The sequence below is a fragment of the Girardinichthys multiradiatus genome, chromosome 13 (assembly GCF_021462225.1).
Source record: "Girardinichthys multiradiatus isolate DD_20200921_A chromosome 13, DD_fGirMul_XY1, whole genome shotgun sequence".
NCBI classification, from domain to species: Eukaryota; Metazoa; Chordata; class Actinopteri; order Cyprinodontiformes; family Goodeidae; genus Girardinichthys; species Girardinichthys multiradiatus.
The window spans coordinates 33,668,482-33,692,726 of NC_061806.1; the positions used below are offsets into that span (position 1 = coordinate 33,668,482).

Here is a 24,245-nt window from a genome sequence, read left to right on the forward strand (position 1 = left end):
TAGACTGGTCTAGTTTTATTATTATGTCAAGGTGCTTTCAGGGACCTTTGTAAATTACAGATCTTTTGCTTTTCTTTTAAAACCCACATAACTTCAAACCACTTACACATCCTCCACAAAATTGAAAAATGTAGAAAATGTATTTTGAAAAACATGGCAGTTCAATAAAAGACTCCAAGGTTTTGGGTTAAAACATATTTTATTGAAGTTATACAACTTGGAGCGAACCAAGCGACAATCAGCTGTTTTTGTGACATGATAAGTGATCTTTTTACACTCGCACAGAAAATTCCCTTGGCTATAGAGTTCAACCCAATTACTTATTTAACACACAATCATAAAAAGGTCATAGCATGGGACCACAGAAATTACATGAAATTAAGAATGACCAAATATGCAAATCCCAATTCAAAGAAAAACAGATTCAGATGCAAAACTATACTACCAGTTCAATTTAATCTAATTATAATTCAAATTAAATCCAATCATTCACCATAAAACAGAAAGTATTGTCAGTTTACTTCATGTTTTTAGTTTGTTATCCTTTCAAGGCTCCAAATTTTAAGTGCTATTATCAACATGTGCATGTTTTTCTTTGAACACAAATGGTAAAGCAAAAACGTTAGACAACAAACAAATAATGTACAAATTTCCACTCCCTTGAAATTCAAAAATAACCATAATAATGACCTACTATAAGACGCAAGTAATTAATTAAAGCACACAAGTTCATGTATGGCCAATTAAAAACACTTTCAAATAGCTCTAAACAAAAATAATGTTGGGTTTGACATTCATCTTCCATCCCTTTCCTAATTTTTATCTTATTTTAAAATGCATAATTTAAAAAAAAGTTTGTATTTTAGAGCATCTTATTCTTTATAAGTTGAGTTATATTTGATGTACTTTCATTTCATTAACAAGAGTCTGATTATGGAAATTCTGATATACAAAACAATGAACATGACAAAACATTTTGTTTATGGTATTATACCAATTATGACTGGACATTAAAACAAATTAATCCCGGCACAGTTAAAGTTAACAGAGTTTTAACCTATAAGAACATTCAGAAGGTTGAGATTTACAAGGATCAGTGAACGCTCCACACTGTCTTCCTGATTTTAGGTAGGGTTGTTTTCAGTTAGATACTTCCTTATTGTTGCTTAACAGACATCAGCTCACAGCGCAGGTTTAAAATTCTGATTCCATTATTCTCTAGGTTTTTGAGGAGAACTTGGTTATGTTATTTAGTTAAGTTAAATGTTCCCATATGTAGAAACTAAAAGTTTATTTGAAACTTTCTTGCCACCCGTCTCATATTTTCGAAATGCTTTTTTACACCACTGGCTGCTACATGAAAGTTCTAAACCTGATTTAAGTCCTTCTACAGAGCAATTCCTAACAGTCTCTTTAAAGTACTACATCGAATTAGATTTACACATTAATAGTTAGCCAAATGGTCTCTCATCGTTTATCTTACATTTATCATGTTTAACATGTTTAACCTATGGCAACTAAATCCTTTTCTTAATTTCATTGATTTCATTAAATTGTGTTGATGCCCTTGAGTATCTTACTTGTGCATAACAGATTTACTGGACCAAAGTAAATGTAACAGGTAATCCAAACCTTCCTTTGCATCTTCTCAGACTCATGTTCTGCATTTTCTCTCAACAAAGAAGTTAAATAAGGGCTGCATTCCATTTAGCGGTTCTACCACTCAGTCAAAGTCTTAAGGTTTTCTTTGGAAGTTGCAGTCAGTTACTTTGAATTATTACTAGCAAGATGATTTACTTATTATTTTGTTATACTTTCTTTTACTTATTATTTTCTTTTTGCTGGTCACCCCGAGTGAGCATTTTAATCTAAGGATGCTTTTACTTTTTCAGTCTATAAAATCTGAAGGAGCCATGATGACTCTGAAGAGGTTTTGTAAGGTTCAGTCCATTTCTGTAACATTCGTTTTCACTGGGACATAGTTTCTAGTGAGTAACAAATCTGCATTTAATCCATTTCCTTAACACAAAGCAAAGCAACGTATTTATGGCTTTAAGGAAAACTCTTTTACATTAAATGCACTACTATCTGATTTACATGTAACCGTCCATTTGAATTTTTATCTGGGGAAATGTAGCTCTGCTAAACTAAAGGTGAACTAAAAATAAACACCTACCCAGAAACCAGGTAGCACATCAAACACCGGAGTAACAACATGATTATTAGCCAATGCAATAAAGCAGATTAAAGATCAAACAGCATGCTTTCTTTCAGTAGCACACCTTAATAAAATCCACAGAACTATAGATTCCTTAATTAGAAAGTGCTTCAGAGGCAAACCAGCAGAACAAAAGTGATGATTTAAGTTTGCGTGGCATGGGTTAAAAATATGTGAAAAACTGGTAAATCAGGCTCCAGCGACGTTAGACATCGTGTGGCAAGGATTTAGATGATTATGACTTTCCATTGGCCAAAGTACCATTTGACTGAGAAGTTTGGCTTGCATTGCTGGATCCATTGGCTGCTGGGGAAAAATGAAATCTTTCTTCATTAAAAACTGAATTTGCCTGAATTACATAAATTCAAAAAAATGTGTTTTCTAGGTTCTGAGTTACTATAGAGACAAAACTGCTTGTAAGTATAAATATTAGGTAACAAAATCCCCTTTTAGTTTCAGAGTGCCATGGACCAGGCAGAAAGGTTTTCTGTTGTTTCTGAGATTAAAACCATTCAGTAACTGTCACTCTGTTAACAAGAAGGAAAAATCTGCTGAAAGCAGACATGTTAGCATGCAGTGATCAGAGCATCTTCAATCAGAAGTAGAGCAGAAAAGATATACGTCTTCTTCAAGGGCATAGTATGTTGTACAGGTCCTTCTCAAAATATTAGCATATTGTGATAAAGTTCATTATTTTCCATAATGTCATGATGAAAATTTAACATTCATATATTTTAGATTCATTGCACACTAACTGAAATATTTCAGGTCTTTTATTGTCTTAATACGGATGATTTTGGCATACAGCTCATAAAAACCCAAAATTCCTATCTCACAAAATTAGCATATCATTAAAAGGGTCTCTAAACGAGCTATGAACCTAATCATCTGAATCAACATGTTAACTCTAAACACCTGCAAAAGATTCCTGAGGCCTTTAAAACTCCCAGCCTGGTTCATCACTCAAAACCCCAATCATGGGTAAGACTGCCGAACTGACTGCTGTCCAGAAGGCCACTATTGACACCCTCAAGCAAGAGGGTAAGACACAGAAAGACATTTCTGAACGAATAGGCTGTTCCCAGAGTGCTGTATCAAGGCACCTCAGTGGGAAGTCTGTGGGAAGGAAAAAGTGTGGCAGAAAACGCTGCACAACGAGAAGAGGTGACCGGACCCTGAGGAAGATTGTGGAGAAGGGCCGATTCCAGACCTTGGGGGACCTGCGGAAGCAGTGGACTGAGTCTGGAGTAGAAACATCCAGAGCCACCGTGCACAGGCGTGTGCAGGAAATGGGCTACAGGTGCCGCATTCCCCAGGTCAAGCCACTTTTGAACCAGAACAGCGCAGAAGCGCCTGACCTGGGCTACAGAGAAGCAGCACTGGACTGTTGCTCAGTGGTCCAAAGTACTTTTTTCGGATTAAAGCAAATTCTGCATGTCATTCGGAAATCAAGGTGCCAGAGTCTGGAGGAAGACTGGGGAGAAGGAAATGCCACAATGCCAGAAGTCCAGTGTCAAGTACCCACAGTCAGTGATGGTCTGGGGTGCTGTGTCAGCTGCTGGTGTTGGTCCACTGTGTTTTATCAAGGGCAGGGTCAATGCAGCTAGCTATCAGGAGATTTTGGAGCACTTCATGCTTCCATCTGCTGAAAAGCTTTATGGAGATGAAGATTTCATTTTTCAGCACGACCTGGCACCTGCTCACAGTGCTAAAACCACTGGTAAATGGTTTACTGACCATGGTATCACTGTGCTCAATTGGCCTGCCAACTCTCCTGACCTGAACCCCATAGAGAATCTGTGGGATATTGTGAAGAGAACGTTGAGAGACTCAAGACCCAACACTCTGGATGAGCTAAAGGCCGCTATCGAAGCATCCTGGGCCTCCATAAGACCTCAGTGCCACAGGCTGATTGCCTCCATGCCACGCCGCATGGAAGCAGTCATTTCTGCAAAAGGATTCCCAACCAAGTATTGAGTGCATAACTGTACATGATTATTTGAAGGTTGACGTTTTTTGTATTAAAAACACTTTTCTTTTATTGGTCGGATGAAATATGCTAATTTTGTGAGATAGGAATTTTGGGTTTTCATGAGCTGTATGCCAAAATCATCCGTATTAAGACAATAAAAGACCTGAAATATGTCAGTTAGTGTGCAATGAATCTAAAATATATGAATGTTAAATTTTCATCATTACATTATAGAAAATAATGAACTTTATCCCAATATGCAAATTTTTTGAGAAGGACCTGTATGTTGTAGTATGTTGACAATGAATGGAGATTTAATGTGTCAAGAATATTTACATCTTCATGCAGTACAACATATACAATGCATGTCTGCAAGAGCAATACTTACAATCAAGTCCAGAGTCCTTGCTGTTATGAGATCCATCAGAGTCTGAAAACAAGCAAATCAGATTAATATTCAGGTTTCACCTGTATGCATAAGCATTTTTATATAACCTAAGAGTGTCTACCAAAACTAGGGCAGATAAACAATAAGCCAAAGAGTATCAATATGTTCAGTCTGACTAGAACAAAACAAAATTCAGCAACTGTATAGAGCACTACTGAGAAACATTTTTATATTCTTCAAAAGGGAAACGCTAAATAAAACAATTTGATAAATTGTGACCAATTAAATTGTGAAGATTTTATTTTTTAACACCATTTTATAACTGTATAACAATCATGGAAGGTAACTTTATCAGGTTTCGTTTAGCTGAGCTCACTAGAAAGTAAGTTGATTTGAACTGAACACATTTATATTTTCTCTATAATATGCAGTCAAATGACCTTTGCTTTGAACTGATAATATATAAATAAAATGAACTGAAATTCATTAAAGTGAAAAAATTACCAAAGGTAATAACCATGAGGGGTGTGGTAACGCCGTTAGGAGCTGTGCCTGCAAATAGAAGTACATACAAGGTATATGAAGACCAAAGTGCTCAAAATTCTTTTTTAATAGTTATTTTCTTTATTTCCATCCATCCATCCATCCTGAACAGGTCAACAGTCCATCACAGAACACACTGGAGAAACAACCATGGATGAACGCACTCACACCTAAGGACAGTTTAGAGTAACCAGGTAACCAAACATTCATATTTTTGCAATGTGGAAGGAAGCTGGAGTACCCAGAGAGAATACACACACACGGGAGAGAACATGCAAACTCCAAGCACAAAGAGCCCAGGCAGGGATTCCAACCCGGGACTTCACTGCTATTATAAATAAAATGAACTAAAATATATTAAAGTGAAAAATAATTACCATTGGTGTCAGGCATGAGGGGTGTGGTAACGCCGTTAGGAGCTGTGCCTGCACATAGAGGTACATACGAGGTACATGAAGATCAAAATGCTCAAAATTCTTTTTTAATAGTTATTTTCTTTATTTCCATCCATCCATCCATCCATCCATACATACATCCATCCATCCATCCTGAACAGGTCAACAGTCCATCACAGAACACACTGGAGAAACAACCATGGATGAACGCACTCACACCTAAGGGCAGTTTATAGTAACCAGGTAACCAAACATTCATATTTTTGCAATGTGGAAGGAAGCTGGAGTACCCAGAGAGAATACACACACACAATGTATGTATATTTTTCTCTTTTTTGTTATTTATAATATAAACAATAAAAAATATACTTACCATTGCCTTGGGATAAGGGGGCACCATAGACAGCTGCAAATTAAGATAACACACATTTACAGATATGAAGCTTGAACTGTGTCACAAACGTTTTTTCTAATAAAATACTTTAAAATTATTTTTGCTAATTTATAATGTGTCGCTACATACTGCTAAAATACTACTGTTTAAATTTCAATGTACAGGTAAGTTGACATTTATTTTATGATTAATGCTTCATTTATGTCTTAGTTACGCTGGTACCTAATGATATATATTTTGAGAATTAAGATCTGAGTCCTCAGTACCTGGTTTTAATACAGCTATGGTGACTACACTTGTTTTAATATTTCCTTTTTTTTAGTCCATAGTGCAATTCCAAAGGAGAAAAAAACTTTTATTATTTTATTATAGTTCAATTAATCTCAAATCAAAGATAATTACAAAAAACTTACTTTAAAATGACTAGCATTTTGACCTGTATTATGTTGGAATTCTGGGTGTTAAAATTAATTTCAGACTTTCACATCATCCACTGAAACGTTGTGATTACATCGTAATGGAGAAAAATGTATTTGGGCTTTCGCATGAAGTCCCATTTGCACGTTAACAAAGTCAAGTGTCTAATCTTTCAGATTAAAACGGGAAAACGTTGCGGCCAGAACACCTATCTAACTTCGGATGCTTTGAAAACGTAAGAAATAAAATACTTTCATCACTTGGCTCATACGGGAGAAATCAGACGCTCCGCCCACTATGTTTGTTTTGCAACAGCTGTGCAGAAAAAGTCAATAACTGGGTCCAAACTTGAACTGAATTAAAGGGACAGAAACATAAACGGGCACAACTGCAGCACCCAGGGAGGTACTTACTGCACACATAGTGAGTTACACACTTTGAAAGAAAAGTGTCATCATTTTTGTTAAGAATAACAACTAAAAAAATAAACAAATAAATGTTGAATGAAAATACTGATGTCGACAAACTGTCAAAGAATCACATGAGCATATATATATATATATAATATATTAAATATTTCAAAATATTTTAACTTTGTTTTGTACAACGTCATTTGAAGATATAGATGGATGTACATCTAAACAAATTTTTAACATAAATTTAATACAAATAATTACCCATGAGTGTCAGGTAACATTTACATGCATTGAACAACATGAATATCAACAAAGTTTTTACAACAACATTTTTCAAATGACAAACAAATCATATCTGGGATATGAAGTATTTGATTGGAAGGGCGTTATAAAGACTTATTAACAAAGGCCTAAAAGATATATACCAACTTATCCTTAAACATCCTAATAGCTCAATAGGCTTGAACAGATTATATTTCAAAGTTTAAAGTAGTACTTTTTGAATTTCAAAATGCCATAGCAAAGAGATAAAGTACTTACTCTTAATGGTTTGTTCCCTACGTCTGCGAACTGTTTAAAAACACAAGACAAGAGTTAAAACCATTACTAAGTTAACTAGTTTAATCTTCATATCATTTATCTAAAATTAGATGAAATAAATAACCAATTTTAATTTAAAGCAAAGACTTAAACTGCAAGAATGTAGCACATGAAAGAGAAAACACAGTATTGATAATGTGGTAAAACGATGTTCAACATGTTCATGGTGTCTTCACAAACGTTTCAGAAACTTTTATCATGCTGAAAACAGCAGAATTGTAAAAATCTTGCATATTTCACATTATTTATCAACTTTTCCAAACCTTTCAGTTATTCACTATACTTCCCTGCTTTCTCTACATTTTGATTCTCATTTATTTTGTAAAAATGTGCCTCTATATATATTCTATATACAATCTAATATTTGCCAAAATATATCAAAACCACCCTACAACACCACACTCTTGGTAGGCATCAACAAGCTTCTGCCATCTTTCTGGCTGGGTATTTGTCCACTTATAACTCTAGAAAAGGGTTGAGGTTTGAGAACTGGGACGGCATTCCAGAGGTTTTATGTTCACATGCTTTACCCACCAAAAACAGTTTTAATGTGAATTTTGGATCACTGTGGTGTTGAAATATCCATTTGGGTCCAGGTTTCAAGCATCTAGCTTTACCCAACTTTCTTTCATTTGAGGTCTTCTTACAGACGCTGGCAAAGTTGAGACACATCAGAGTAATTTGTACTTCAGTATAAATTCTTTGAGCTGACAATGAATCGGTAGTCGTTTAAAAATGACTCCAAAAGATTTTCGCAACTCGAATAAATCGAAAATTATCCTCCTTTAAACCTAACCAAGTCCCTAGTTCCTCTTCCGACTCTCTGAGACTTGGGACTCCAGTAAAATTATTTTTTTGCTTGCAAAGAGAAACTACTTGCTGCAAGCAATCACTATAACTTATGAAAGGTTAACAGCCTTTAGCCTTTTTCAAATTAATAGCCTGTCATGGTGCAATTGAAGCTTGCACTCAATAACTGCCTTTATTGTGACTGCAGTCTTGTCCTATAAAATGACCCAGAAATAAAAACGGTTCATATAAATAACTACAATGCCAAATTAATAGCATTTATTCTCTTGATGATAGCATGTAAACCTCTGACCTTCACTGCACCAAGTAAGCAAAACTCTACATTCCCTAATTTTTTAACATTTTGTGTCACCATGTGAAGAAAGCAAAAAAAAAAAAAACAATGTGGAAAAATGTATGTAACTCCACCATAGCGCTTACCATATAGAACAGCGGCAGCGGCGGCGGCGGCGGCGATGACAGCAATAATCAACAATATTACGGAAATGATGATGGGAAGATTTCCACCGTGGTTCAAAGTGCTTTCTAAAACAGAAAACATTTTATATTAGCTTTATGCTGAGTTGACATTAAACAACTGTCATACATGTAAAAAAAAAAAAAAAAAAGCCATCCTGGAAAAAATATACAAAGAACACTGTACGTAAATCTGCACATTTAGCAAAAATTAATAAGAATTTAATATCAAACATACAAACAGAAAGACTAACAAACTTGGATGACTCAGGCTGTGTTTTGGCAGTTCTGAGCTGTACATGGGTTTGATGCTGCAAACCAAATCTACCCTGACATTCCAAAATATAGTGACAGACAGAAATACATTAACCAATCTCCTAATACCAGTAATTTCAGGCCTCAAATGCAATAGTTTTATCACAAAAATAACTGAATAACAAATCTACATATATACTATAATACCAATTTCACGTCAGTAGATGGTCATTATCTCACATTAAATTTCAGAAGAAGATTCTGAAACGTTCTGAATTTGCTCCTATTGCAAATTCATAGCTACATTTCGCCCCTCCTTGAACCACCACCTTAACGTGGTGGAGGGGTTTGAGTGCTCAAATGATCCTAGAGGCTATGTTGTCTGGGGCCTAAATGCCCCTGGTAGGGTCTCCCATGGCAAACAGGCTCTAGGTGATGGGTCAGACAAAGAGTGGTTCAAGAATCCCTCATGAAGAACAAAATATCGAGGCACGTGACGTCGCCCGGTACGGCGGAGCCGGGGTCCCACCCTGAAGCCAGGCCTGGGGTCGGGACTCGTCGGAGAGCGCCTGGTGGCCGGGTTGCTCCTCGCGGGACCCGGCCGGGCCAACCCCGAACGAGAGATGCGAGGCCATCCCCCAGTGGGCCCACCACCTGCAGGGGGAACCGTGAGGGACCGGTGCAAAGAGGATTGGGTGGCGGACGAAGGTGGAGACCTCAACGGCCCGATCCCCGGATGCTTAGGCTGGCTCTAGGGACGTGGAATGTCACCTCGCTGGGGGGGAAGGAACCTGAGCTTGTGCGGGAGGTCGAGAGATATCGACTAGAAATAGTCGGGCTCGCCTCCACACACAGCGTGGGCTCTGGAACCCATCTCCTTGAGAGGGGTTGGACTCTGTTCTACTCTGGAGTGGCCCACGGGGAGAGGCGGCGGGCTGGTGTGGGTTTGCTTGTTGCCCCCCAGCTCAGCCGTCTCGTGTTGTTGGGGTTTACCCCAGTGGATGAGAGGGTCGTATCCCTGCGCCTTCGGGTTGGGGAGAGGTCTCTGACTATCATTTCAGCCTACGGGCCGAGTGGCAGTGCAGAGTACCCGGCCTTCTTGGCGTCCCTGTCGGGGGTGCTGGATAGTGCCCCTCCCGGGGACTCCATTATTCTGCTGGGGGACTTCAACGCCCACGTGGGGAACGACAGTGACACCTGGAGAGGCGTGATCGGGAGGGATGGCCTCCCCGATCTGAATCCGAGTGGTGTTTTGTTATTGGACTTCTGTGTTAGTCACGGATTGTCCATAACGAACACTATGTTCAAACATAAGGGTGTCCATCAGTGGACTTGGCACCAGGACACCCTAGGCAGGAGGTCGATGATCGACTTTGTTGTCGTATCATCAGACCTCCGGCCGCATGTTTTGGACACTCGGGTGAAGAGAGGGGCTGAGCTGTCCACTGATCATCACCTGGTGGTAAGTTGGATCCGCAGGAGGAGGAGAAAGCCGGACAGACTTGGCAGGCCAAAGCGCATAGTGAGGGTCTGCTGGGAACACCTGGCAGAGCCCTCGGCCAGGGATGTATTCAACTCCCACCTCCGGGAGAGCTTCGACCAGATCCCGGGGGATGTTGGAGACATAGAGTCCGAGTGGACCATGTTTTCCGCATCTATTGTCGATGCTGCTGCCCGTAGCTGTGGCCGTAAGGTCTGCGGTGCCTGTCGCGGCGGCAATCCCAGAACCCGGTGGTGGACACCGGCAGTAAGGGATGCTGTTAAGCTGAAGAAGGAGTCCTATCGGCTGTGGTTGGCTTGTGGGACTCCTGAGGCGGCTGACGGGTACCGTGAGGCCAAGCATGCTGCGGCCCGGGCTGTGGCAGAGGCAAAAACTCGGGCCTGGTAGGAGTTCGGTGAGGCCATGGAGAAGGACTACCGGTTGGCCTCGAAGCGATTCTGGCAAACCGTCCGGCGCCTCAGGAGGGGGAAGCAGTGCTTTGCCAACACTGTTTATAGTGGGGGCGGGAGACTGCTGACCTCGACTGAGGACATTATCGGGCGGTGGAAGGAGTACTTCGGGGATCTCCTCAATCCTGCCATCACGCATTCCGTGGTGGAAACAGAGGCTGGGGACTCGGGGTTGGACTCTTTCATCACCCAGGCTGAAGTCACCGAGGTGGTTAAAAAGCTCCGCGGTGGCAAGGCTTCGGGGGTGGATGAGATCTGCCCTGAGTACCTCAAGTCTCTGGATGTTGTAGGGCTGTCATGGTTGACAAGTCTCTTCAACATTGCGTGGCGGTCGGGGACGGTGCCTCTGGACTGGCAGACTGGGGTGGTGGTCCCCCTTCATAAGAAGGGGGACCGGAGGGTGTGTTCCAACTACAGGGGGATCACACTCCTCAGCCTCCCTGGTAAGGCCTACGCCAGGGTATTAGAAAGGAGAGTCCGACCGATAGTCGAACCTCGGCTTCAGGAGGAGCAGTGTGGTTTTCGTCCGGGCCGTGGAACACTGGACCAGCTCTATACCCTCTACAGGGTGGTCGAGGGTTCATGGGAGTTTGCCCAACCGGTTCACATGTGTTTTGTGGACCTGGAGAAGGCATTCAACTGTGTCCCTCGTGATGCCCTGTGGGGGGTGCTCCAGGAGTATGGAATCGGGGGCCCTTTACTAGGGGCCATCCGGTCCCTGTACGAGCGGAGCAGGAGTTTGGTCCGCATTGCCGGCACTAAGTCGGACCTGTTCCCAGTGCATGTTGGACTCCGGCAGGGCTGCCCTTTGTCACCGGTCCTGTTCATAACTTTTATGGACAGGATTTCTAGACGCAGCCAAGGGCCGGAGGGGGTCGGGTTTGGGGACCAGTGGATTTCGTCTCTTCTTTTTGCAGATGACGTGGTCCTGATGGCCCCCTCTAGCCAAGACCTACAGCATGCGCTGTGGCGGTTCGCAGCCGAGTGTGAAGCGGCTGGGATGAGGATCAGCTCCTCCAAGTCCGAGGCCATGGTACTCGACCGGAAAAGGGTGGCTTGTCCTCTTCAGGTTGGAGGGGAGTTCCTGCCTCAAGTGGAGGAGTTTAAGTATCTTGGGGTCTTGTTCACGAGTGAGGGAAGAATGGAGCGGGAGATCGACAGACGGATCGGTGGGGTTGCCACAGTAATGGGGGCGCTGTGTCGGTCCGTTGTGGTGAAGAGAGAGCTGAGCCGAAAAGCAAAGCTCTCAATTTACTGGTCGGTCTACGTTCCTACCCTCACCTATGGCCATGAACTTTGGATCATGACCGAAAGAACGAGATCCCGGATACAAGCGGCTGAAATGAGCTTCCTCCGTAGGGTGGCCGGGCACTCCCTTAGAGATAGGGTGAGAAGCTCGGCCATCCGGGAGGGGCTCGGAGTAGAGCCGCTGCTCCTCCACATCAAGAGGAGCCAGTTGAGGTGGCTCGGGCATCTATACCGGATGCCTCCTGGACGCCTTCCTCGGGAGGTGTTCCAGGCACGTCCCACCGAGAGGAGGCCCAGGGGACAGCCCAGGACACGCTGGAGGGACTATGTCTCTCGGCTGGCCTGGGAATGCCTTGGGCTCCCCCTGGAGGAACTGGAGGAGGTGTCTGGAGAGAGGGACGTCTGGGCGTCTCTGTTGAGTCTGCTGCCCCCGCGACCCGGTCCCGGATAAGCGGAAGACGAGTACGAGTACGAGCTACATTTCGTCTCTTCCTATCTATATTTCCAACCTGTAAGCAAAGTATTTCATATCCATGTACTCACACTAAGGCCCATGAGTTTATTTTTATTTTAGTTAAATATTCTTATAGAGATAAGAGGTTCAAAAAGCTCAAATGTAACGAATACTTGAATGAGTTGGTAAATGTACAGTCTGAACACTTTGTATTAGACTTTATTCCAGTTTATTTTGTTTCTGGTGCCTGTTTGAGCCAGTTGACCTTTATGAAAAGGTACATACATGGTATATGAAGACCAAGATTATGGACAGTTTACGGACCCTAATTAAACCAGTACAACTAAGTGGCCTCCTAGTGGCACATACTATTTAACAGGCACACAGACAGATTTCCTCACAGTACACTATAGGTAGAATATAGGAACTGACCGACGATGGGTTAGAAGCGTTACCAGGTAGACCGCACTACTTTGTACAACACTGAAAAAACTTTACCATCTTACCCACTCATCATCTTCTGAAACTTATGCTGCATTCAACGACAAATTTCACCAAATATTAGACGTCATAGGCATACAAAGCCTAATAACACTTTTTGAGGTCTAGGCAGTTCTTCGTGATCTTCACATTGCACAGCGTTATTACAATAACAATAAACCTGTAGTATATTGCCCAGCCCTAATCATGCCATAATAATAATTTTTTTTTAAATAAAGTTTTTTACCCCACTCCTCTTCAACATGAAGACGAGAGGCAGGATGATTGACTTCACAGGTGTAAGTGGAAACATCCGACTTCAAAATCTCTACATGGTCCTTTCTCTGGAAGGTGCCGTCATCATTTGGGCGAACATCAGTGGTCTCCACCCCGTCCTCTTTAGTCAGGACACGCCCGTTTCTTTTGATATGCATGATGATGTCTTTTGGATAAAAGCCCGTGGCCAGACATGTCAAGATTGTGTTTGCCTCAACTTTGGCCTTACGAGCAAACAAGTGCACTTTAGGTGGAGCTGGAGAGAGAAAAATGGAAATTTGTGTTGATAGGGTAGTTATTTTGGATCAATGTCAACACATGCGTGGCAGAATCTTTTATCACTGATATTTTTCTGAGAAAAGCATTCATGAGATCCTTTGGACGCTTATAATACAAAAGGGATATGCCAACTTTTATTTCAAGCTTATTTTCAACACCTAACCATACTACTTTTTTAAAGTGCATTCACACAAACTGTATAAAACCAATTGTTATGGGCTCTTGTAACCAAATTTAACATTTTTATAAACAGCTGTACAGTCATTTTTTTTGTAAATCTAAACAAAGCATATTGTTGGCAGAGAGCATTTGAAAATCAAACAAATAAAAGCATAAAAGGTAAAAAAAAATACTTAAAAGTTATACATACAGGCATTTTTAAGCTGCTCTTGCCCAAAGTCTCTAAATTTGTTCATCCATTCCATACACTCCTTCTCCAGGTAGCCCTTGGTGTATTCCTTCAGGACCTGGACTTCATCCCACTTCCTCTTGGTTTCTTCTGCTGCCGTAGCTGCAGCAACCCAAATCTGGTCGTTGTCGTCGAAGGCAAGGAAGTCTTTTCCATCATAATTGTACATGTCCATCCCACGGACAAACATCATCGTGCCATCATCATTAGTTTCACCCTCACAGCCGTGCATCCACTGCAGAACATGAGTATCTGCAGTGACAAAAAAAAGAGCTATTTTTTTATGCCAGTATTCATGATTGTTGCCATCTTAAACTCCTTGGATCTTACCCAGATAGTTTACGACACTCATTATTTTAATGCTTTTATTACAAATATCTTAAACTCCTTGGATCTTACCCGTGTCATTCTGTCTCATTCGTTTCATCAATATGTCGATGTTGACCTTGAACCATTGCTGCTTGCTCTTTCTGGACTGGGTGCCTTTTTCCCAGTACTCTTTTTCAAGATGCTTTCTCATCCAGTCCTGCTTGGGAACTTTTTCTTGGTTATCACTGTCGAAGTAGTCAATCATCCGGTTGTCCAATAATCCCATGGCAGTGAACTCGTGCAACCCCGGTAGACCCACTGGCTTGGAGAAGGCCGTGTAGATGTAAGTGAGGGAGTGCTTCTCTAAAAACCATACAAGTAAAAGAAAAACATTTATTAATGCAAAGAAAAGCTTGTGAACAACAGAAAATATGATGCTTTCAACATTGTCTCAGTATTTAGATATCTTGGTCAAAGTCACTTGGGATGGGCTGATTACTGGTATCAAAGCTCTCAAACCTTTATGTTAACACCATTACTGTGGTGTAAAGTCATTTTAATGAGTTGCTAGATAAGGTGCAAGTGTGACTGGACTTTTATCCATTTGTATGGAGCAGAGGGGTTGCAGGCCAGTTAGCTTGCTCCTACAGTTTTCTCTCACAAGACAGACAATTCCGGTCATTTGGAAATATTACCCACCATGGTGTGAAAAATGAAAGTGCAAAGCATTATGTCTAGAAATGCCTAAAAAGGTCAAAAACACCGTTTTAAAGCTGCAGTTAGCAAACTTAGCACAGCATGCCAGTTAAAAAGACCCCTGCTCATTGGGTAACTCAGCAGATAGCCTGACTAATGAAACTTGTGTTATTCTTTAAAAAGCAGAATTGAAAAGAGGTATAAGGTATGTTGAACATGCACATTTACTTGAAGACTACAACTACATTTAGAATATGTTTATTCTTAATTTTTGTCTAGGTCTGTGAATGAAAATCAATATAAATATAACCATTCTGGATAACATGATTGTTACTATAATAAACATAATATAACATTCTTATTAACAACAGTAGGAATAATTGCCACTTTTTATATCTTAAATAAAAGTAATTACATCATTTTATACATTTTACCTTAAAATTCTGAGCAAACTGTAAAAATGTAGTATTTTTACTCAAGGTTACTATAACTTGCTCAGAACAGGACTCTAACTCTAACATATTTATGCTTCAGAGAAATTATGTAATAGCTTATGTATCTTTGGAAAATGTACATTTATTGTGATGTGAAATGCTTGATGCTAAAGGAAGATTTGTTTTTTCTTTACTTTCTGCTTTTGTCTGCCGTTCTAATGAGGAAGTTTTCCAGTCATGACGCACACCTTGTTTTTACAGGTATTTTATCAATGCTGTTTGTCTAGATGGCTCTTTCACCTCCAGCTTTTTACTTACCAAGTTCCAGAATGTTTTTCATAACCTGATCCCTCACTTTAATGTGATTTAGAACTTCAAGGTGTTTTGATAAATGTTGTAAAATCTCTCCACTATAAGCCCATCTAACTGTATAATATTGTTGATTTCAATTGATTCCTTTAGATCTGAACTTAATAACTTTTTCGCAGGTCATAGAATATACCAAACGGAGACTGCTAATTAGTTAGGTTAAAATAATTTTATCAAGACATCACTCATCAATTTTTTTAAACCTTTAAATATTAACTGATTCACTAGGCAAACCCTTTTTTATTATATATTGAAGCAGGTATATGTTAGTGTCAGTGAGTCTGCGGCTGCTGTTTGTTCTCCCGATTGTTGGATTGGTAACCAAAATAACCAACATACTGGCTCCACAATCCCCTCAAAAACAGCTTTTGTCCACTACTGCGGACTTTTGTCCTTATTGAGAATCTCCAACAATATTGTAAACATTGCTAGGACTTCTTGTTGATGTTTTGGTGCAAAATGTTGGATTCAACTGAAGCCGAGAAGAGGTTTTTAAATCAACCCAAATGTCTTCTGGGTAAGGTTCCCTAGAATACTAAAAATCAACTGATTTGAATTGTGAGAACATGGTTAATTAGCCTCTGGTCCAGATTTAACCAAAGATAGGAAATATTTATCTTAAATGTAAAAACTGAGAATGCAGGCTGGATGTCTTTAGTGTTTCAAAACAGAATATTCTGTTTTAATGGTGGAAACATTTTACAGAAATAAACATGACTTTTGGGATAAATTTTAGAACTATTACAAGTCAAGTTCATGAAAATGACTGAAAAGTAACTTTATTTGTAGTTTTGGGTCACAACCTTTCACAGGTTTCAATGTGAAGTGAGACCAATAAAGTAGTCAATAAAGACTTACTGCTTTAATTATAACCCACATATAATAATGGTTTCTCCTCAAGGTTTTTTTAAATGCATTTTCAGATTAAATTGATTGTTTTGGCATATAACTTTTAAAAATACACCTGGCTGACTTATATAAGGGCAGTGTTTTCTACTTCCGTATGTTTCACATTCATCCCTGGTTCAACACGCTTCATTTATTGCTTCTTAATTAACCTCAGCAGTTAGTTATTTCACCTGTTAATCATTTAACCAATAATCAAGGTGGAAAAGGTGCGATGAATCAGATAAACATCTGAAGAATGAAGGTAGGCGCATATAAAAGGAGCGAGCCTGCGCTACTTCATGATGAATGTGCGCCATGCGTAGAGCGACGAAGCTCACAGAGAAGTTCAGGTGTCAGTTTGTATTAAACTGGGTCGGCGCAGAACAATTGGACGTTACCGAATATTAGCAAACGTGTCACGTTAGTCGGTATATGATCCAAATATTTGTTTTTAACAACGTCGCGTCAGTTATTGTTTTACTTTCACTTTTAACAACAGCGTCAACAAGTCAGAAAAAAAAGACAAATTACCGCTGTACACCGTCATTGCTGTCCCAACAAGGACGTGAAGTGTAAGGAGTGTTCGGAGATTCATTCTGAACCCGAACCAGGTTTGGTTCTCGAGCTGAAATGTAATAATTTGGACGGGTTCTTCGCCCCGAAATATTCAGCACCCTTTTTTGTTAAACTTCGTCTGCTTCCGCCTTGGGTTAGGGTGCCTTCAGGGTTCCTCGTACCATTAGACATTTCACTTGTATTCGTTTTTATCTCCTATCATTATACTGCAGTTGATCTGATGCCGCAAAGAAAATCAAAATAATAATAAAAAAAAAAACCTTTTCAACAAGTATCACTTTCAAAACAAAATAATAATAAAAAACACTAATTTGATTTGTGTTCAAAGCTTTTCTTTAGACATTGTCTAAATCCAGAACTTTTATTCTGACCCATGAATTGTTGTCATATTTGTTGGCACATTCTTACTAGCGTCTCTCTTAAGCTAAGATTAGATAAAAAGTCAAAAAGAGCATAGAAGATCATATTTTAGAGCCAGCAAGATAATTCCCTTAGAGAAATTAGCAAAAATGCGGGCATAGAGTAGCTACATAAGTAGAATCAGTAGTCCCAGTTCTTGGCTGGGATTTTGCTCATCTACAGATTTTTATTTATTTATTTTTTTTCAGGCATGGCATCTCATCTGTCCTGCCTAATTTTAGTAGACTAACAATGCACACTGTGCTGTAATGACCAGGTGCAACTTCTGGATTGAAAAGTATCAAAAAATATATAATAAAACTGTAAAAGACCCATAGAAAGTCTATAGAAAACAACAGAAACCAGTTATACCGGATTTCTTTGTTTTTATTATGTTTTTGTTTTTTTTTTCTTACAAAATTTGGAATAATGTGGCGGAGACAAACAGACTTCAATCTACTCCATCTCTATTTTTGTATTGCTCACCGTTTGCCCCATTTTTTGGTGCCCTCTAGGGGTCAGTGATTTATCAGGAGTGTACTAACCTTTAAATTGTTCTTACTCTCTGCGATGTTTTTATTTTACATTTATTTACAGTTATATATTTTTCTTACCTCTGATTCGTATTTTGTTAATAAAATCTTTTGAAATCCTGAAAAAGCGTTTTGGAGTGAATATCTGTTGTACTAAACAGTAACCAAGAAATTACAATCTCTGCTTTCTTTGACTCAATGCTGGCTCTTTTGCAAATAATAGCTCGTTTTGTTTTATTACCGATAGAACGCATGCAAAGTTAAATTTACAAGGATCCATGAACGCAACAGACCCTCGTGATTTCCTGTATATGGCGTTAAGGTTTTTTTCATCTGAACTTCTGACGAAGGGTTTAGAATCTTGATGATTTCGCTCTTTCTTATAACTATTATGGAAGCATTAGAATACCTATTCTGTGTGTGCGCTTATTCTTTTGTTTGTTTTGTTGTTCGAACTTTAAAATTGTAATACCTAGATGTTGTAAACATAAGTTATTTTTGGTATCTCTCTCCCTCTCCCCCAAACTGAGACGCTTCAACGTCAGTTCTCGCTGCCTGCTCAGCCAATCAGATAATTCGCTTTCAGTCGCTAGGCAGAATGTATTGAATGTAGGTTTGGCTGAAAGGCAAGAAGGCAAAGCATTACGGCACGGTTTGGTGATTCGGAAGAAACATTCAAGTTCTCTATTGCAAAAAAAAAAAAAAAAAAAACTGTTAATAGTTTAGGTTAGTGTTTATTTATATATACCTGCATAATGTTTCAGTTTAAAACACGAGGAGCTTCACTTCAGATATAGGAAGTCTCCTTTTATTCAGTAACTTGTAAGTGCAGATTTCACAGTTCTGATCAATTTTCTCTGCACCAAATACATATCTCATATGTATCTTTTAAATCAGCTTTTTTCTCCTGGCACTGTAATCTGACTTCTGCTTCTTTTATGAAACATTCTTGTTTGTTCAGTGGCTTTTGTTGAGTCTGTGGACCTATATTATTGACTGTTTTGGGCCCTGTTAAAAAAAATGTCAATATCTGGGTCGACTTACCACAATCAAGGAGTCAAAATTTCAAAAAGTATGTCAACAAAGGGATTGCTTTTTAGAAAAGAAAATGTATTAAATAATCAACCTTTGTTGCTTAGTAAAAACCTCAATCAACTAACTAGTAACCTGAACTAGTGTTTATTGTATTGTGAGCTCCAGATTAATGTTAAAAGGAGCATATAATGAGAAATGAATTTGTCAATTTTACTCAAAAACCAGGCTATGTTTTAAATGAGAAAATATGAAATTTGCTGCATTACCGTCCATTCAGTCTTTCGAAGTGTAGTTTTAAACATGTTTCTCCCTTGTTGGTATTTCCTCAGTTTTAAATTTCTTCCCTTAAAATGTTTTTGTTTTTTTTAAGATGAGCAAAGTGTCCAGCAGTAGGCAATAAAAATTCTGTACTCGAACACATAAGACCCAAAATAAATAAACAGATGCCACAGTAACATACAAGGACAACCATCTTTTTTTGCTGGCTTTAAGACCCTTTTCCCAAATTCCTGTAAGCATCTGATATTTGATATCTGTTGCGTCTCTCTGCTCGTTATTTAGTATTTATATTAAAGCAGACAAAAACCAAAATTCGAAATAGTTCTAGTTACAAGTTTTGTTGGATTGGATTTATAATACTTTGATAAATTCTTTTTACAATTTTGCCATGTCTTCAGTTTGTGTTTTGGTGCTTCTAATAATAAAACAATGTTTTTATTAATCAAAGGCAGGTATGAGAGACAGATACAACTGATGGAAATCAAACATTTAAGTTAACTTATTGTTTTGATTGGTGAACACATGTAGTTTTAACATGAATTTTTAAAGCATGGAAATAATGTTCTGGTAAAAGTAAATTTACTAAAGCAGAATCTTCTTTATTGTATTTCTATATACAATTATAGTGATGCACTGAGCAGCTTCCAGCAGTCTTTTATTGTGTAAAATGAATTAGATACTACTGGTTGCTTTTTATGTTTCCAATAAAGCAAAACAACAAAATCCTGTTTAACCCACGCTTGCATTTTTAATGAAACATCTCAGAAACTGACCATCTTTTTCCTTCATCAGTCCAGTCTTTCATCCCAGGTGAAACCTCTCCTTGTGCTCTTACTTGTCCTTCTCTGTTCTCCAACCTCTTCAGTTACCCCTCCCTCCCTCCTTCCTTTTTCTAACCGTCTCTTCCTCCCAAAGCGGAAACCAAATCCTCCTTTCTCTCGGCTGACGGCTTGGAGCCCTCCGGCCATGGATGTTAGATCGTTATTTCTCTTCAAGCCTTCCTCACCTTCTCCCCCCTCCTGATAGTTCATGGTCTCCAGAGAGTTATCGTCAGCAAATGGGGAGAGTGGCAGATTCATGACGTCTTCTCTCTGTGCTCTCAGCAGCTGCTCTTCTTCCCATGGCTCGTCTTCCTCGGGCTCCAGAAGAGTTTGCGTAGAGTCTTGAGGCCAGTTTGACCAGGTTTTAGGGTCTTTGGAGTTCTGCAGAGGAGCCTTGAGGTCATACAGGGTGATCTCCAGCTCACGTCTGTCCAGTGTGGGATAGAAGGCAGCTGAGGATGGGGGATGCGTGGAAATTATGTGTGGGATTGGCCAGAGGAGGGTGAGGAAGAGGAAGGGGATCTTTGAGGCACTGATATGGAAAGGCAGTTTCATCTGGACAAAAAGAGCAGCAATGATCATTTTATATTGTGTCTAAAATACTTATTTGTATTTAATTTGCTCTTTTCTCAGATTAACTCAATTTGGATGAGAGTTAAGTCGCACAGTAAACAGTAAAACTATTAAGTTATTAAGTTACAAGAAACCTAAATAAAGTGGATGACTTTTTTTTAATATGATTTTCAGCTGGATGCAATAAAGGGGTCAAACATTAATTGACTGAGGACACAAATGTGTACACGAGTCTAGGTCAAAAGCAAAATATTAATCTAACCAAGAGCAAACAACAACATGACTCATGAACACTAACAGAACTAGAGAATTTAACAAGAATCTGACATGTTTCTGAACTCATTTTAATAGACAAATTCATATAAGTAAACTCAGAAAAAATGGTTGTACATTAAAATTTGTAAGGGAAAGGGAGGAAAGTGATGTTTCTGCAAAAGATCATAGCAACAGATAGCAACCCTATTCTATCTGACAATGTATTGAAGAGTCTACATGCAAACATTCATTTCAGTTAATTCAGACAGTTTTTTCACTTGTGCACATTTTATCTAAAATACTTCACATTAAAATCTAAAAGCACTGTGATACTTTCAGAAATATGGAAGAGCTGGTAAATATCTGATTTGGTAAAACTGGTCAATAGACACAGATTCAAGTTTTGCCGTTTATCCCAGGAAATACGCTAACTGAGTAGAATTGTGCATACACAAAATGTCTCCAAGAATCCCAGAACTCAACTTCATCAACTAAAACTTATAAAAGTCTAAGATCATGAATCTAATTAGATTGCTATTGTTCAAAATTCAACAGCAAGCAAAGAAAACTCAGTATGCCCTTTCTTATCAAAGAGCCCAACTAATCAAAATGATGCACTAAACTCCTCTGCATTGACCCCTGAACGAAATGTTTTTAGACCATACAAACCATCTCTATTTATATAACACTTCAAAACAAACCAATGTTCACAAAGTGAATGTATATGTTGAAATAAAAGAAAAACAGACAAGTTAAAAACAGACAACAACGAAATAAAGAAAAAATAATAATAAAAAATTAAAGCCAACCTCTCAGAAAGTAGGAAACGAGACCAAAAGAACAGTGCTAAGATATGGCTAATATATTTTCCTGAGAAAGACCTCTTAAAGACTGATTACAACATGAGAACTAGGGTTCATGAAGAAAGGTTTATAAGTATGATCCTGAGCTCTCTAAATATTGCACCATTTAAGTTGATGTGCTGAAGTATGGGCAAACAGCTTGTACTAACTACAAAGTTACTACCCAGGTTTTTTATTTTAAGTTGAGATTTGGTCGGTTAAACCCACCTGCCTTATTGAGCTACTTCTTAGCTGCTCTGGACATACAGATTTTCCATCTGGTGTAAATTTCACACAAAAGCTGAAATAATTTCCTCACCATGTAAGGTCTTCCCACATCCCACTTTAGGCATTTCTTACCTTGTTTCCTGTCCGGCACCTCTGTAACATCTGTTGCTTCAGACCTTTTTAAAACTTATCTCCCCCACTCTGCCATCACACATTGGCCCCTCCGCCCTCTGACGCATACTAACATTCACCAAATACTTTAAACTTCATCCTTTTTAGCTCAGCAACGTTTGCCCGGTAAATCACAGAGGCCAATTATACCTGCATTTTTAGCAAGAGGGGAAGCGGGCACAAGCAATTAATTAAGATTTTTCTGATTTGAAAGAGTCTCTGGGATTTCTTTCATGGTTGTGCTTGTAATTAAGATCGTTTCGATAGGATCGCACAAATATGCTTGAAGAATGTCATAGTAATTCCATGACAAATCCAAACTTGAAATTAAATGAGGCTTTGGCATGAATGAATATGACATCAATTATGTTACAAAATATTTGCAGACCCACACAGGTTATTTAATTATGAATAGGTAGTTTCAAGAGTGAATTAAAAATGGCCTCTTTATTATGTCTAAAACCACATTGTTAAAGAGGAAATGTTTCTGTGGTACCAGGAAGTTCAGAACGTCATTAAAAATGCACAAATCACAAACAGAGTTGGACGCAGTCAGGTGCTGCTAATAAAAGCATTGAGTTTTTCACAAAAGCACAGAACAGATTAATTACACAGTCATTTAGTAAACAAAAAAAACAAACATTGAACATATTTTGGGTAAAGTATCAAGTACAGGAGCTTGTTTTAGGATCAGTATCTTGAAGTAGCTGTTTTCTGTACAAGTTTTGGTGATCTGTTTTTCAGCACTGCTTTATTGCTTGCATGATTGCAAGGTTCATTCAGGTGGCTGCCAAGCAGGCCAGAATTGTAACCGTTCCACCACCCTGCTTGACAGCTGGTTTGATGTGTTTGTGCTGTTATCCTGTGTTTTGTTTTCACCAAACATAGCACAGTGCAATAAAGTCAAACTTTACTTTGGTTCCTTTTTCAAAACACAAGTTGTTATTAGCTGCAATCTTGTAAACCTCCATCTCACCACCATAGATGCTTTCTCTTGTAAGGTTATACTTGTTCAGTTTTTTTACTTGTCTTCATAATCATTACCATTTTACATGCTGATCACAGTCTAATTTTCCTGGGACTTTCCCTCCTGATAGGATTAACAGCTGTCTAATAGCTAATATTTTCTGCTTGTGAATTTTCTTTTTTTTAGAATAATGGCCTTCGGTTTCTTTTTTAATTTCTTCACCTGTGTAAATCTTATACTGATGGGCAGCAAAAAGTGCTTCTCTGACATCACTGCTGTTGTTGTTCCTCCTTCACGTTCCTTAAAAACACACCTAAACCCTCCAGACCAGTAAACTGCCAAATTAAAATCATTTAATCAAGTGCTTTGACAGCAGCGTTGGCTGCTAAAACGCTGTAAGCAGCAAGATATTACTTAGTTTTTCCCCAATAGCTTTTGACTTTATCTCTGTTTAACAAATAATGATTATGTGGAATATGTCATATACTTTCTTGCACTGATGGTTCGTTGTAAATAATTTTACAACTTTTAGAAAGAATAGGTACAGCGCAATAAATTTGAATATCATGGAGAGGTGAATTTCCATTCATTCAGTTGTGGTCTATATAATGTCGAATTGCAATGCTTTGGTCTGAATTCCTTATTATTGTAGCTCCACAGGCTCCTCTTTTACCCCCTGGTTGGTGCATCTCATTTTGGTGTGGTCTCTTGAAATGTTATTGAGGTCTTCACACCTCACCCCCCTCCAGGTCAAAGAGCGTTCCACTTTAATCCGTTCAACAACGTTGGTAGTTCAATAACAGATGGATACAATTATATAGGTGCTCAGAAACCTTTTATTTCCAAACTGATTAAAAGATGCCAACAACAGAAGACTTGTCTATTCAGCCTTACATGTTCGAGCCAGAGT

General features: G+C 39.0%; 2 protein-coding genes across 3 annotated transcripts; both read right to left on the reverse strand.

Moving 5' to 3' along the window:
* Positions 1-180: 180 nt before the first annotated feature.
* On the reverse strand, positions 181-17,372 carry LOC124879877 (patr class I histocompatibility antigen, alpha chain G-like). 2 transcript variants are annotated; one of them, XM_047384698.1, is made up of 11 exons: positions 17,188-17,372; positions 14,360-14,632; positions 13,922-14,212; positions 13,244-13,528; positions 8,574-8,678; positions 7,284-7,313; positions 5,890-5,922; positions 5,499-5,546; positions 5,083-5,130; positions 4,579-4,620; positions 181-2,521 (listed from the first exon to the last, which is right to left on the reverse strand). In XM_047384698.1, the coding sequence occupies exons 1-11, from the start codon at positions 17,249-17,251 to the stop codon at positions 2,454-2,456; spliced, it is 1,287 nt and encodes a 428-aa protein (XP_047240654.1). In that variant the 5' UTR covers positions 17,252-17,372; the 3' UTR covers positions 181-2,453. The 2 variants fall into 2 exon arrangements, with proteins under 2 accessions (XP_047240654.1, XP_047240653.1); XM_047384697.1 differs by having other exon boundaries at positions 181-2,524.
* A 2,744-nt stretch (positions 17,373-20,116) lies between these two features.
* On the reverse strand, positions 20,117-20,881 carry LOC124878722 (pyroglutamylated RFamide peptide). Its single transcript, XM_047382809.1, has one exon. The coding sequence runs from the start codon at positions 20,879-20,881 to the stop codon at positions 20,267-20,269; it is 615 nt and encodes a 204-aa protein (XP_047238765.1). The 3' UTR covers positions 20,117-20,266.
* Between the last annotated feature and the right edge of the window lie 3,364 nt (positions 20,882-24,245).

Excerpts from the sequence above, each read along its gene's own strand:
- LOC124879877 (XM_047384697.1), bottom strand. The coding sequence starts at position 17,251 with ATGAATCTCCGAACACTCCTTACACTTCACGTCCTTGTTGGGACAGCA. Across the intron at positions 14,213-14,359 it reads AATGAGACAGAATGACACGG|ATACTCATGTTCTGCAGTGG; the intron begins GTAAGATCCAAG and ends TTGTCACTGCAG. Across the intron at positions 13,529-13,921 it reads AGAGCAGCTTAAAAATGCCT|CTCCACCTAAAGTGCACTTG; the intron begins GTATGTATAACT and ends TTCTCTCTCCAG.
- LOC124878722 (XM_047382809.1), bottom strand. The coding sequence starts at position 20,881 with ATGATCATTGCTGCTCTTTTTGTCCAGATGAAACTGCCTTTCCATATC.